This window comes from Heloderma suspectum, chromosome 3 (genome assembly GCF_057233095.1).
Source record: "Heloderma suspectum isolate Gila_16-S chromosome 3, 16-S_ref, whole genome shotgun sequence".
Classification (NCBI taxonomy): domain Eukaryota; kingdom Metazoa; phylum Chordata; class Lepidosauria; order Squamata; family Helodermatidae; genus Heloderma; species Heloderma suspectum.
This window is the reverse complement of record NC_139460.1, coordinates 167040939-167055934: the sequence shown is the minus strand read 5'-3', so window position 1 is coordinate 167055934 and position 14996 is coordinate 167040939. Positions and strand designations below refer to the sequence as shown.

Genomic DNA, 14996 nt, shown 5'->3' with positions numbered 1-14996 from the left:
TGAAGTAGCCCAGGGGCATTCATGGGAAAGATGGCAGCAGCTGGAGGCTCTCACTTTGATCCCAGATGCCTGGAAAAAAGTTATTTTTTTTTTAAGTGTGTGGGGGGGAAAGGGACCTTGATAGTGCCAAGAAGGGTGTCTGGGGGCACATTGGTGCCCACAGGCTCCATGTTGTCTACTCCTGGTGCAGGCAAAGTAGCATTGGATTAAATTCAGGAGTACTTTACACGCTGTAAAGTGTAAGAGAGAAAGATACCTAGATTCCATAAAATGCTAACAGATAAAAAGATTATGAAAATATAGAGTTTTTTATTTGCAGACATATAAACACTTTTGGTACAGTACAGACATATTGTCAGAACTCAAGAAAAGTGTCTGTTTTAAGCATAACACTCATTGGCCTTGTTTTACACAGATAAATGTGATGCAGGAATCCGACATGATAGTTTCCCAGCTCTTGTAATCAACGTTAAAGGTGTGCATTGCTGATAACCCCTCTGCTGCGTAGCTGCAGAGGCAGACAGGTGTCTAAATAACTGGGAAGATATGTCACTGGTTTTAGAAGGGGAAGTTCTGTTCCAGAAGACTAAGATAAAAAGGAAGGGAGCCAAAAAGCAGTAATTAGCTGCTGTTCCCTCACACAAAATACTAATCAAGAGAGTCAACATATAAAACTAAACTTTCACATTACTGACAATGAGGAGCATCCCATTTGAAAGATCTAATTCAGAAACATTGCATAAAAAAGGTCTACAACCAAAGTGATGCAATACTACTGACAGATTGCTGAACTACAAAACATCACTGACAGCAACTTAGGGTTAAACTTGGGGTTACCAGACTTAAAATATATATAATTTTAACTGTAGTGGAGGATGGAGCTGTAAAGGGAGATTGCAGGCCCCAATCCAAAGCTCCTGCATGCAGCAAGTAAGATACTACATGCAAAGATTTGTCCCCCAGTTCTCAACAGATAATGAGGATTTTAAGCTCTGACAGCACTTATCGTCTATATGGGGCAGTGGGAACCATCCCTTTGGTGGTGTGTGAGTGATAAACAGGATGTAAGCTTTCTCCGCTAAAGTATGTTTTTGTACTAAGCAATCAGAGCCAGAAGGACAATTTAAATATGGAAAGCCAATTTCACTTCAGTTATCATTTATATACACTGAGAACAGCATCTAAAATTATCTCTTGCTTGTTATATGAAGACTGCCAGATTTCTCTCTGTGGTCCAATGGTAAAAGGATCCCATGTACTTCACCCAGGATAGAAAACATTTCTGAGAACCACTGGATTTTATATCTTAAAAAATGAAGGACCTAACATTTCTCCCTGTCTTCATCCCAGCAGCAGCAGTTTCTTCCTGTAACCATCATGTGACCCATATAGCCTGATTTGAATCTGCAGACCTCTCTTCCCACATTCCATCTTGGGACTCTGAACACGCAGACAATGTGACTTCCCCATCAAGTCATTTTTCCCTCTGGTATTCTTCCTCCACTCCAGACCCCCAGTTTTTATAACATTTTGCCTGATGTAGTGATCTGGAGATCTCAAAAGCTTGCATTTAAAAAAAAATCTTTCGGTTGAACTAATAAAGTATTATACTTTATTAAAGTATAATAAAGGTATGACATTAATATGGATTTTGGTATATGGAAACCTGTTTCCACATATGGATTGCTTTGCTGTATTGGGAATGGTAGCTTAATGGTTCTTGCTATTCTCAAGTAATGGACAATCCCTTAAAATAATTGACATTTCACCATTCCCTTGCTTTTTTGCATTTAGACTACAACTCTATGCACTCTTGCTTGGGGGCTATGATGGAAATGCTATGGAACTCAGTGCCACAACTTCCAGGTAAACATGTACAGGATCAGGCTGTTGTATTTTGGAAATGGGGACGGGGGGGGAGGATTCTCGTGGCAACCCCTCGGGCATCCTGACAAGATCCCACAAGGCTTGGAGAACCTTCCAGGGAGACATTCCACGAGGCTCAAGGAGCTGTGCTAACACAACCCCTTTCCTGTCCCATGGATTGCTTTGGATCCCAAGTGGCATATTTTCATTTGTCCCAAGAAATACAGATGATAATATTTCATAACAGTGAGCAAACTGCTGAAATAATTTATGGTGTTTGTACTGAGTGAAAAGTGAACATCTCATTTCTGTTCACAATCTCACAAAGGATGGTGTGCACCCTCAAGAAATTGCACTTCTTCTTAATGCCTTTCCTATATAGCTATATATTTAACATCTGAGGTAATAAAACATTCTGTTTTGATTTACCAGTGCATATTTTCTTGTCATCTTCACATATATACAAAAGAACATCTATTTATTATACCTCAAACCCACACTTTTATTTTCTTTTTTCCTTTATCAAAAAACAATACATTTTAAAATATACTTCTTCATTTTCTCTTAAACAGCCCCATTTACAGGAATGTCTAATGATGCCCTCTTGTGGTCAAAAATGACTTAAAGGAATGAAGAATGTAACAACGAATGTGTCATTGTCTTACCTTTGACTTTATGAATACTGACTTGCTTTATGGATGGGTCTTGTGATGCCCATGTCTACAAAGATAGGTTACTATCTGTTAGCACTAAAGTTTCATTTTTAAAAAAGCTGTACGGTGAATTTGATTTTCTTTTTTTCTTTTTCCCTTTCTTTAAAAAAAACCTGTAAACAGCTATTTACAATAATAATAAGTTAGAAATCAGTGGTCTTTCATTATAGCTACTGCTGACAATCCCCCATTTGGGAAACTATTCATTGTTCAGAATTTGTAGGTTTTGGTTGAGACTGTCTGTGTAAAACCATCAGATGTTGGAAATTTCCACTGGTTTCTTCTCCAGCATATGCAGATCAATTCTTCCATTTAATGGGATTTGTACTTCCAAATTTTCATCTCCTCTGTGGTATTTTCTCCCTTTCCTTAAGCAGATATAAATACCCATTCCAGTTACCAGTGTTATTGAACCCAAGCTTATTACTGACAGGGCCACTAAAGTAGGCATGCAAGAGGCAGACGCTGCTCGTTTGTGTGTGGGTTCTATAGAGATTTGTGGTTCTTTTTCCTCGATATTAATGTCAGGTTCCTTTCTTAAAAGGCTTTCAATATAGCTCTCATTGCTCACAGTATCATTGACAAAGAGGTTGACCATGACTGTGGAATGGAGAGGTTCTGGGTAACCGTGATCGCTAACCTTAACGAGAAGCCGATAGAGGCCATAGTCATTTTGCATGAGCGACTCTTCCAGAGTGATGTTGCCTGTCTTGGGGTCAATCTTAAAGGAGTCTGGCCGGGGACCTCTTCTCCCAATGATGCTATATGCTATGACCGCATTCATGCCAGTGTCATTATCTACAGCATAGACTTCTGTGATAGGCGATCCAGGTAGAGTAGTAGGAAGGACTAGAAGGTAAGACATGTTAGACTGAGGAAACAAAACCAATGGTGGATTGTCATTTATGTCCAACAAAAGGATGGTTATTTTTGCAGTAGAGGACAAAGCAGGGTCCCCACCATCAACTGCTTCAACCCATAAGGTGTACGAGCTCTGCTGTTCCCTGTCTAGAGGGACCTTTGCTCTTAACACTCCCTTGCCAGTATCTATAACAAAGATGTCACTTCCGTTTACAACAGAAAGTGCGACCCATCCATTTTGCCCGATATCTGCGTCAGTGACGCTTATAACTCCAATTTCGCCAAAGCCTGGGAAATTCTCTGGCACAAAAAAACTGAAATCTTTGTTGATAAATCTTGGACTGTTGTCATTTTTATCCAGTACTGAGATGGTGATGGTGGCTATCGATTCTTGAGGAGGCACTCCAAAATCTACTGCTCTAACTGTGTAGCGGTATTTTTCTCTCTCTTCTCTATCCAGCTGGGTGGAAACTGTAAGGACTCCAGTGACTTTATCTAAAGAAAAATATGAAGGAGCTTCAGGCCCTAGGAAATAAGACACCTGCCCTCTCTCTCCACTGTCAGCATCTGTTGCATGCAGCTTGGTCAAAAAAGCATTGAGACCATTGTTTTCTTCTATTGATAATTCTATCAGGGGTTGGGAAAAAACAGGCGAGTTGTCATTATCATCCAGAACCTGCACTTTAACTCTTTTATTGACATGGAATCCTTCGGTATTCCATGCAATCACTGATATTTCATAGAGCTGTTGAGACTCATAATCCAATGGCTTTGTAGTCTCCAATAAGTACTCATTGTGGTATGGTTTGTACGGTGACAACCTGAATGGGCCATCACCATCCAAATAGCACTCCACTTTATATTTTTCATCTGGGTCTTTTATGGTAAAAAATGCTATCGGGGTGTTCACAGGTTCTAACTCCCTCAGATAAACCACCCCGTCAGCTTCATTAGCTATAAAACGAGGGATCACTTCAGGGGGTCTCATCATGACTTTGATGATGGATATCAACACAGTGATCACAGCTGGAATGCAACCAGGACCATTGGCCAATACACTCAACCGATGGAGACGAGGAGTGTCACCATTAATCCTCTTGGAAAGCTTGATAAGGCCTGTGCTTTCATCAAGGTGAAACAAAGTGCGGGATGACTGGGATACCTTTTGGCTGTAGGAATAGGTGATATCTGCATTGATTCCCTGGTCCACATCCACAGCATGGACAGAGGCTATGTGCAACCCAATGCTAGAATTCCCAAAGACAGTGACATTAATCTGGGTCTCATTGAACTGCGGACAGTTGTCATTGATGTCAGTGATGCCAATGGTGAGGGTGGCACTGCCCACCAGTGATGGAACTCCTCCATCCTCTGCAGTTATGAGCGTAATATATTCATCTCTGTCCTCCCTATCCAAGGCACCCATGATAATCAGGTAAGGTGTTCTTTCCCCACTTTCATTCTCCTCCACATCCAATGTAAAAACCCCATAGTCATCTTGTAGTTGGTATGTCTGGACCCCATTGGTACCCATGTCTGGGTCCACAGCTGGGTGCTCAATAGCTAAACGGGTGTTGATGGGTGAATTCTCAGGCACAAAGAGGTGTATCTGTGGCATGGGAAACCACGGTGCATTGTCATTAACATCATGGATGGCAATCTTCACCTTGACAAGGCGGAAGTACTCCTGTGGTAACACCAGAACATCCAGCAACAGCAAGCATGACTCAGAGGATGGAACTGGCGAGGAGAAGGAAGAGGCAACCACATTAGAGCCAACATTATCCTCTGTGCATACTGCCTCTCGGTCAATCTCCTGTGCCGAGGTGCGCATTTCTCCTGTCCGGTTGTTGAGGTTGACGTACTGGCCTCCCAATCCTTCGGAGGCGAGGCTGAAGGAGAGAGGGGGCTTCCCCCATTGGTCAGGCTTCTGCTCCCTCTCTATAGCCATCTCTCCCTCTTCCTCTGCTGCCCCCCCAAGCTGTAAATCCTGGGCTAGATTCCCAATGAGGAACCCGGCAGGTAGCCCTTCATTGATGCTGTAGAAGAGTTCAGTGGCACGGCTGTAGCTTGCAAAGCAGTTGAAAGGTCCAAGGAAGAGCAGGAAAATAAATAAGTTCTGGGGAAAGAGATGCACAGGAAGTTAGTGAATGACATGGTCCTCTGTCAGCATCAGTGATACACTTCATCACTCCACCCACACACACTATTCTGCTGCCCCAAGGAAGACCTTACACTGGAACACATCTTTTGGTCTCTACCAAATTAACTATCCTATCTACACAAATCAACTGACTTGAGTACATCATCCTGTACATATTCAATGACCTCTATATCCTGCCATGTACATAACACAAAGTGCCAGTCTTCAACCTAAATAGGTCGTCATCTCCCTCTGTTCCACAGAGCCACTGACTGACCCCTGAAGCATCAAGTCCCCATATTCACCTATATATATTTATATAGCTTGCTGTGCACCTATATAAATATCAGCCACAGCAGCTTTGACGTTGGGGATCCTCCTCCCCTGAAGTTTACCAGTCATGGCTGCAACCCTAAGATGCCACCACATTTATCCTTAACAGTATGTTCTCACAACAAATACTCATTAAGAAATCATTAAATGGGGTGTGTGGGGGGGAATATATGTCTATAAAGCATGTAAACATGTGTGTTTAAAAATCCCCACAGTGCACTCTGTAGAACGGTGCACCAGTGTCGTAACAAGAGGGGGAAACTCACTGATATTTAAACTTCAGTTTCAGTTTCCCCCACCGCTCAAATATAGTGTCTTTGTCAATTGGTAAACAGATAATCACTGACACAAGACACTGGTCAGTCATCCTAGGAATCTGAGCATGCACCAACACCTCACTGTTTTATTTTGTATTTTTAACTTTTCAGAAAATCTAACCAGCAAGCATGCAGCATTCAAGAAGCACCCAGGTGCCATCCTCTCTTTTTTAGATGAATTCAAAAGGATTGACTCCATTTGTCCAATGGACCATTTCTTTGCATCAGTGAAAATCCACCTTTGCCAAATACTATGCCTTCGCCACAGACTGACCCTTTCATCTCCTCCGCCAAGAGATCATGCAAAGCCAATGCAGCCACAACTCAACATAGCTTGCTGTGCACCTATATAAATATCAGCCACAGCAGCTTTGACGTTGGGGATCCTCCTCCCCTGAAGTTTACCAGTCATGGCTCCAACCCTAAGATCTGTTGAAATCAGGGAGCAAACACAGATAAGAATGGGCTATACACGTGGATCCCCAGTACTATTTGTTCACATTGCTTCCCTTTTGTTCTCCACACTTCCCGTGGAGCACCAAGGCTCTTGGAGTTTGAAGGCTGACCCATGCAACTTGAGGGCAAACCTCTTTTGGGATGCCTTTGAACATACACACAGTAGTTCTCCTGTTTCCATCTCGGTTTTCCAAATGTAAAGCTGGTTGCACGCTCGGTTAACGGAAGAAAGGCCCACAAAGGATGATGTCCAGGGTGTACACACTTCCAAATAAATCAGCACAGATCAGGCTGCATATTCAATGGGACTTATTTCCCAAGTACATGCATGGGACTGCAGCTTTGACCTATATTGTTGTTGTTGTTAAATAGTAATAGTAGTAGTAGTAATAATAATAATAATAATAATTTCTTCTTGTGAATTTCAGCAGGGTCTCTAATTAAAATTCAGAACTAGCAGTCTTGGTTCCTGAAACTGTTGCTTCGCTTTCACACTCCCCCGCCTATTTTGGAAAACCCTAGTACGGTGCGCCTCTTCTAATCCCCCCCCCCTCCGCTTTTAAAACGATCGCTTTTATAAGCTCAAAACGATAAATGCGTCACTTCACCTCTTCATTTGCGAAGTTTCGTCCGATCTTTATTGCCCAACTTCCTGGAGGCTTGAGCAGCCCCGATCCTGTGCATCTTTACTCAGAGACGTCCCACCGATTTCTGCGGGATTCTCCCAAGTAAGTGTGGCACACAGAATTTCAGCCTCGAGTTTGGTCCCTTCTCCCCATCCCGTGTACACGCGCGCGCGCACGCATTTTATTTTTTTTGCGTACCGGCAGATTCCTCCGACTGGCGGCTGTGGTGCTACCAGGGCTGGATCGCTGCCCCATAGCCAGCTGCCGATGCCTCTTCCCAAGGAGCCAGCTGGACCCTGGAGCTGCGGGCGAGCTGCGCCTCTTCTCATTCCCTCGGCGGCGCATTCCAAACGCAGGCACTGAGGGTCTCCTTCGTGGGGAGAAGAAAAGGAGGGGGGGGAGCCTCCCTTGGCCGCGGGGGGGAGAAAAAATAAATAAACTGGAGACACCCCTTCCTTCGCCGCCGCGCCTCCGCTCATGCAAATGCCTCGGAGAGCTCCAGCCAATCGCCTCGCAGGACGCTCAATTAACAAAGGGCTCCCCGGGGAGGGAGGCGCCCGCCGGCGTTCCACTGGTCGCCTCTCGCGGTGCGAGGCGCGGGACTGCGCTTGCCCGGCCCGCTGCCTTGCGCCGGAGCGAAAGCGCTCTGCTTCGGCGCCGGGCGGCACTCTCGCCTCGCGTCAGCCTCGAAGCCAGCCTGCGCCGATGCCGCCGCGCGTGCCGCGGGGCGGGGCCTAATTGCGGCGCGTTTCTCGGACCGGGCTTACCTCGGAACGACCCATCTCTCTCTCGCCTCGATGTCGCTGCCCGCGTTGGGAAGCGGGGCAGCCGCAGGCAGGCGCTGGAGCGCGCAAGCGGACCCGCGAGATGAGTGAGCGGCGCAAGCTTGCGCTCTTCTTCTGGCGCGTTCCCAAAGGGCTTTCACGGGAGGCAGATCGGGGAAGAGGAGAGGTGGGGCGTCGGCGCAGTCTGGCGGCAGCCAGGAGGGAATCGCGCCGGCCACCAGGCTAGTGGGATCCGACAAACGGCGCGCCAGCCGGACGAGGTTCGCGCGGAGAAAGCCGTTCGGTGCGTGTGCGCTTCGGGTCTGTCATGTTCTTTTGGAAAGTCCCGTCCAGAGAGGGGATAAGAAGAAGAAGAGGCTGGAAATGCTGTACCAAGCGTCTGAGCAGCCGGAGCGCTGCCTTCGATTCTTTGCCGTGGGAGCCCTTGAGGAACAGGAACCAGCCATCCCCACCGCGTTATGGTCTCAGCGCTTCGTTTGCTAGCCTGGTACGACTCCTTCCCAACTCCGCTGCTTCACTCTCTGCTCTACGGTATATGCTCTCGCCTCTCTAAACCTGAAGGAGGGCTCAGCCCCAGTTCTTATCTTCAGTGCCAGCTCAGGCTTATCTGTGGAAGAGTCCTCTTTATTTATTTCTTTTATGCTACCAAAAAACACACACAAAAGTCTTCAAGGTGGCTGCCAATAACAAGAACCAACATTTTAAAATAAAAAACTTGATTAAAACAATCATAAAACAAATACATTCAAGACACAATAAAAAACAATAAATGACAGAATAAAAACAACAATAAAAATAGCACCCAACAGACCAGCTTACATGTCAAAGGCGTGCTTGAATAAAAAGGCCATGAAATAGGAAGAAGAGGGTGTCATTCCCTCCAGCTGTTTTGGACTTCAACTCCCATCAGCCCTAGCCAGCATAGCCTGTGGTCAGGAATTCTGGGAATTGAAGTCTAAAACATCTGGGGGGCACCAGGTTGGGGAGGGCTGCTGTATTGTGTGTGTGTGTTTCTCGCCACTCAGCCTGCTTCACATGAGGGGTGTATGCCTAAGGGTTAGGTGTACATTTAGAAGTGTGGTAGCGTGTGAATGATGGATGATATTCTGGAGGTGACGGACTCGACCTTGGGGGAGCTGGGGGTGGCGACGGCCAACAGGATGCTCTGGCATGGGCTGGTCCACAAAGTCATGAAGAGTCAGAAGCGACTGACCGAATAAACAACAAATAGTGTGAACGAGACCGACTTGTTTGGAAGTGGGTTATTCTACAGACTGTATGTGACAGGAGTACAGTGGATCTGTTCCCCCACCCCCAAATTGCATCTAAAGCCAAGCTGGGGGGTATATGATCAGAAGTGCTGAATGGCTGCCTGGGTGTTAAAACCACTCTGTTTTCCTTTTGCAGCTGCTTTCCTCCCAGCCAGGCTCACTTTCAACATTGGGGCCAGCTAGCCAGCTAGGACAAAAAGGACCCTGGAAAGAGAGTGTGTATTGCCGGGGGGGGGGGGAGCAGCTGGAGGAAAAAGGGTCCAGTACTACTCACCTCTGGCACTTTCAGTTGCACCCCCAGTTGCTGCTTTCAGCATGACTGGGCAGGCCCACATCTAAAGATACTGTTATATGTAGTTCAGGCTTTGCTGATCAGAAAGTCAGTGTTGGCTGCAGCTGTCTGAGTGTGCGCACTTGGAGGAACTTGGCTTTTCTATCATATCATGAATGGAATGGCCCTAAGTGACCACAGCCTGCTCTCAGATCTCTGGGATCAAAGGGAGAACTTTTAGGTTAGAGATGTTGCAGCTTCCTTCAAGGTAGGCTAAGTGCCAGCAACGTTATCTCTCCCTTTCTTTACTGCAGGGGTTGGCAACTTCTGGCCCTCCAGATGTTTTGGTCTACAACTCTTCTCAGCCCTAGCCAGCATAGCCAATGGTGAGGGATGATGACAGTTGTAGTCCAAAACATCTGGAGAACTGCAAGTTACCTACTCCTATCACCAATACATGGGGTGGAAGAGAGTGGATTTCTTTCCAGCAACCTCACAGCATCTGCCTGCTCCAATTGATGTTCAAGGTTTAGGGCACAATGACAATCCTATGCATATTTAGACAGAGAAAAGGCGTACAGCTCCCAGCATGCCCCAGCCAGCCTTTGCTTTAATGTAGCAAAAGCTGTTCTTTTACTTTAAAAGAGTTGTCACTGTTCAAATGGATGTACAGCCAGATCCATAATCCAGTGGAGCTGAAGCACTTGATGACTTCAGGGGTGGGCCTAAATTGGCTTTGGTCCAAGTGTTTCACTTTAACCAGGTCATGGTGGATCAATGCCACTGAGGATGGGCAATTTGATTCACAAAGCACTTCCAAGAGAATCGCTTAATTTAAGTGTGCTTGTTTTATGGATTGCCCTAGCCACACGTTTGTGGACTGCAACCCAAAGTGCGTTTTTGATGGAACCCCATGGGATAATAGTGAACATAAAAAGAACCTTGCTCCATCAGAGCAGAGGGCATGAGCATGACTTGCCTAGAATTCTGTTTCTGACAATGGCCAGCCCAATGCCTCTGGCAAACACACAAGCAGGGCACCAAGGAGAAAAAGCTCTTCTTTGTTGATTATTCCCAGCACTTCATCTTCGGAGGTATACCATCCCTGAATACAGAGGTTCTATTTATCATGGCTCCTAGACCTATCCTCCATGAATTTACTTCATCTATTTTTAATGCCATTTACAGTGCAATCTTATGCATGCCCATTCAAAAGGAAGTCCCATTGAATTAGAATCTTTCACCCGGGAAACCAGGTATAGAATTGTAGCCCTAAGGTAGTGGCCATCAGCACATCTTGTGGTAGGGAATCTTGTAGTAGGTTTTAGCTGTGCATCTTGTGAAGAAGCACTTTCTTTTTTCAGTCCTGAATTTACTGAGTTGCTTTCATTTGGTGACCTGGAGTTGTAGTGTTGTATGAGAGGGAAATTATATGTGGATAATGCCATTGAACCCCACCCCCTCCATTCTAGCTTGTACACTTGGGGACCCATACACTAGCCCAGACCAGATGCTGGAGGCCTCATTCTGCTAATATCCCAGAGAAGTGTTTAGTGCTGGGTCACACCACAACTGGTCTGTAAGAAGAATAAAAAGTAGTCATGCTTGATGTTGTTGTTATTGTCATCATCTCCATCATTATTATTATACCAATATTTAGCATTTATATCATGGGTGTTGTACAACTTTCAGTTCAAGGGCTGTATTCAATTTCAGTGAAGCTCTTGGGGATAAAGGCAAAAGTTTTCGACCAGAAATACCAGAAATTTAAGCATATTTTTGCTTAAAGTTCTTATTGCCAGTAATTAAGCTTTCAGAGAGGCATTTTGGAATGGGAAATAACCACACAAGAGCTGGGAGGCCACCAAATGATTGGCGGTTGGGAGAAAGAGATGGGATGGCTGTGTGGCCATCTGGAGAAGCTCAGAGGGCCAGAATGGGACACCAAATAGGCTGGATTTGGCCATGGGTCTGAGGTTCAACACCCCTGATTTATAGAGTGCTTTTTTGAATATTCAAGCCTTTCTCAGTAATTTATCTTTGTAACAATCCTTTAATAGAGGCCAGTATTATTTTCCCCACATCACAGCTAGAGAGGCTGAGAGAGAGCGGCCACCTACGTTCATACTAGCTGTTGTGAAATTTGAAATAGGGGTTTACAGCTCAGTCTTTCAACTGCTGTACCATGGCAACTCTTTGTGACATACAAAGTATTTTCAGGCTGCTCCATCTCCTTTTCCTGACACGCTGGATTGGAAGGTGCAGATGTAGCCTGAGATTTTGTGCTTTAGTACAAGTAAGGGAAGTATCCTTAAAAATTGCTGGTACGTTTTCAGTTCTGCTGATTGCAGAGTCGTGCACTGATCCCCCTGGCTGCCTTGTCAGGTCCAAGCTACGGTAGACCTATTCACACGTCACGACAGCCCACCATGGCTTAATTTACCTGTGGTGGCTGTTCTGTCGAGCTGGGTGCCATTTTTGCATGATACCCTGTGGGCACCCGGCTTGCCACAGCTTGTGTCATGTGACCCCAGGCGGCAGGGGTTGTCTGAGGGTTAAACAACTCTCAAACAGCCCTAAAACAAGCTATGGGTTATTTGAGGGTTGTATAACTTTCCAACAGTTCCTGACTTCTGGGTTCACACAACGTTACAAGCTGCAGCAAGACAGCCGCCATGCAAAAATGGCACCCGTAGGATCTCAGCACCGTGCAACAGTCCACGTGGGTGAATTAAGCCACAGTAGGCTGTCATGTCATGTGAACCAGGTCACTGCCTTTAATATGTAGCATGCAGCTATGACCATGCTTTTTTTGTGGGTGTGTGCACACACATGCATAGAAGTTTTGGAAGTGGCAAGGTTCAGAGGACTACTCTCTGTCTCTCTTTTTAAGCAAAGGGATTTGTGTTTTGGTAGGTGTAACGTATTAAGACTGTGTATTTCTTCTGTTTCTACACTGCTTCTCAGGGCTAAGCAGCATGTTCTCTTAGCCTGCAGCAACACTGGTGCTTTTTTCTTCCTCCAAAGTAAATGTGGGGGGAACTAATCTGGATCAGAATCCTAGTGTAGGGGAGGTTTAATAATTTTCCCCCTCCTGTGGCCCTGATTTGGAGAGTCCCCCACCTGCATTTTGTATATGGAAGCGAAAGCCCCCCTTTTGTTTCAATGGGGATATTTTTCCTATGCAAATCGCAGGCCAATTCTTTAAGATGGACCAGTGTTCAAACTCATTGGTCTTTGAAGTGTCCCAAGACTCTGCTGCGGGTGCCCTGTTTCTTTTAGGGGCATCCTTGTTCTACTTGTACAACAAGCCATTTGCTGCTTCTATTTCCTCTTGCCTTCTCGGAGCCTTTCTATATGAACTTTTTTTGCTCTCAGTAGGGGAAGTGTTGTTTTTAGTTGGTGCAGTACTCCAAATGTCTTTCCTGCTATTGTTGTGGGGATATAACATTTCTCAGCTGTTGAACTGTAGTGCTGTTGCTGTGAAAATGCAATTTCCCTTCCTCCCCCACTCCTCCGCTCCCAGCTTGTACCTGTTAGCATTGCTGTTGCTGTGTGAAATGAGGTTGTACAAAAATGTCATGGTACTTATTTGGATAATGCCTGCAACTTCATTGGTGACAAAGAACCAAATGTCTTCTCTTGCATCACATAAACAGTGAAAGAGAAGATGGAAATATAAGGACCCAAACTAGGTGTGAGCAACTTCAGAGGGTCCAGGGGGCAATTTTTTGCACATATATTGCCACCAAAATCATAGCCACAATGCCACCGAATTTCAGTGGTGCGGTGGTAGAAAAATAGCCTCATTTCCCCTTTAAAACAAGGCACAGTGAGCACAGGCCTTGTTTTTAAGGAAAATTGTGTTCCTGGAAGAGCATGGTTTTCCCACGCCTGACCTCAACAAAGTAAAAGATAGAGGAGGCTGCTGAAGATTTATTTACTGTTTGATTTTTTTTATACAGTTCTATCCTGCCTTTTAAGATAGCGCCTTACAAGGTAGCTTACAAACATTTAAGAACAATGAAACATCAAATAGAAAAATAAAATATTGATTACAAGAAACCGGCATAACACAAATAATGTACAACCATACTGTTAAAAAAAATCCTCCTTAAAATCATGCCAGCACACATCTAGGTTAAGAACTAATCAGATGTAACCCTTGGGTTAGCACCCAGGGCTGAGTTCGATGTCATGTTCTGTGATGGGGAACATGTGGTCCTCCAGATGTTGCTGGACTGCAATTACTATCATACCTCACCATTGGCTGTACTGGCTAAGGGCTGATGGGAGTTGCAGTCCAACAACATCTGGAGGGCCACAAGTTGCCCACCCTGATATAAGGGTTATTTGCCTTGTTTTATATTGAGTTCTAGCTCAAAAACCTGGGAGCCCAATTTGGATATCTGGGTAGCAGTCTCCCCCCCCCCCCCCACACACACACACATAATATGGGCAAACAACCAAATTTATTTAAAATAAGATCACTAAAAGATTAGCAACATAGACCAAACTGGAAAGATATCCCTAAGTCCCAAACTTCCCACCTCCTCCCAAGGTGTAGATGTGCTGGTTGAAGTCTGTGTACTTTGGCCTTACAGTTAATTCAAGGATGCAGTGAATGAATAAGGGTCCCTTGCGTGATCCACAAAGATGTAGAAATTTGAGAGCATTGCACTATATGCTGTTCCAGCAAGGGGTGCAGCAAATTGGGTGCACTGGAATATATCATTTTCTAGCAGTGAGCAGCAGCAAATTGGGTGCATTCCAATATAGACTCCAACCAGTACGTGGCAGCAGAAAGGCTCCTATACGTCTTTTTGGCCTTTCTGGCTCCAAACCAACAACAATGGCTAAGCCATATCCAAGCTGCTAATGTAGGTCAAAGCCTCTCATTCTCTAGTAATTTCAGTTAATAGGAATTATAGCATAGGATCTCTATGGCAAAACTTAGCAATTCTCTATTTCAAGCATTCAGGATGAGGATAATTCAGCTCTTATAGATTATGCATTAAGCACATCTAACAGCAACCAGTCTGCTCTTTAATCTTCACTCCATAAAGTAGTTCCCAGTCTCAAACTCTTTTCCTGACCAATTAGCCAAATAACAAATGACAGTCTTCTATCAATTAAGTTTCCCTAGCGTATCAAAAACAAGTCCCTTCATTAATGAGAACAATTATCACAAAATATCTATGTTTAGCTGACTAAGGGCCATATTAGACATGTTTATCACATAGTTCCCTATAGTTGTTTTTCTTTAATAAATAAATAGCTGGTGCAGTGAGGGGTGGGGGTCGGTGGGACCATGGCATGGGTGAGGGGGACTTTAACCTTTTGCCCCTGCTGTT

At 44.9% G+C, this 14996-nt stretch overlaps 1 protein-coding gene across 3 annotated transcripts; it reads right to left on the bottom strand.

The window, feature by feature from the left end:
- Nucleotides 1–291: 291 nt before the first annotated feature.
- PCDH20 (protocadherin 20) lies at nt 292–8651 on the bottom strand. Of its 3 annotated transcripts, XM_084844862.1 has the most exons (3): nt 8083–8651; nt 7514–7722; nt 292–5559 (listed from the first exon to the last, which is right to left on the bottom strand). In XM_084844862.1, the coding sequence occupies exons 2-3, from the start codon at nt 7658–7660 to the stop codon at nt 2833–2835; spliced, it is 2874 nt and encodes a 957-aa protein (XP_084700988.1). In that variant the 5' UTR covers nt 7661–7722; nt 8083–8651; the 3' UTR covers nt 292–2832. The 3 variants fall into 3 exon arrangements, with proteins under 3 accessions (XP_084700988.1, XP_084700989.1, XP_084700990.1); XM_084844863.1 differs by lacking the exon at nt 7514–7722 and having other exon boundaries at nt 8083–8643; XM_084844864.1 differs by having other exon boundaries at nt 7298–8628.
- Between the last annotated feature and the right edge of the window lie 6345 nt (nt 8652–14996).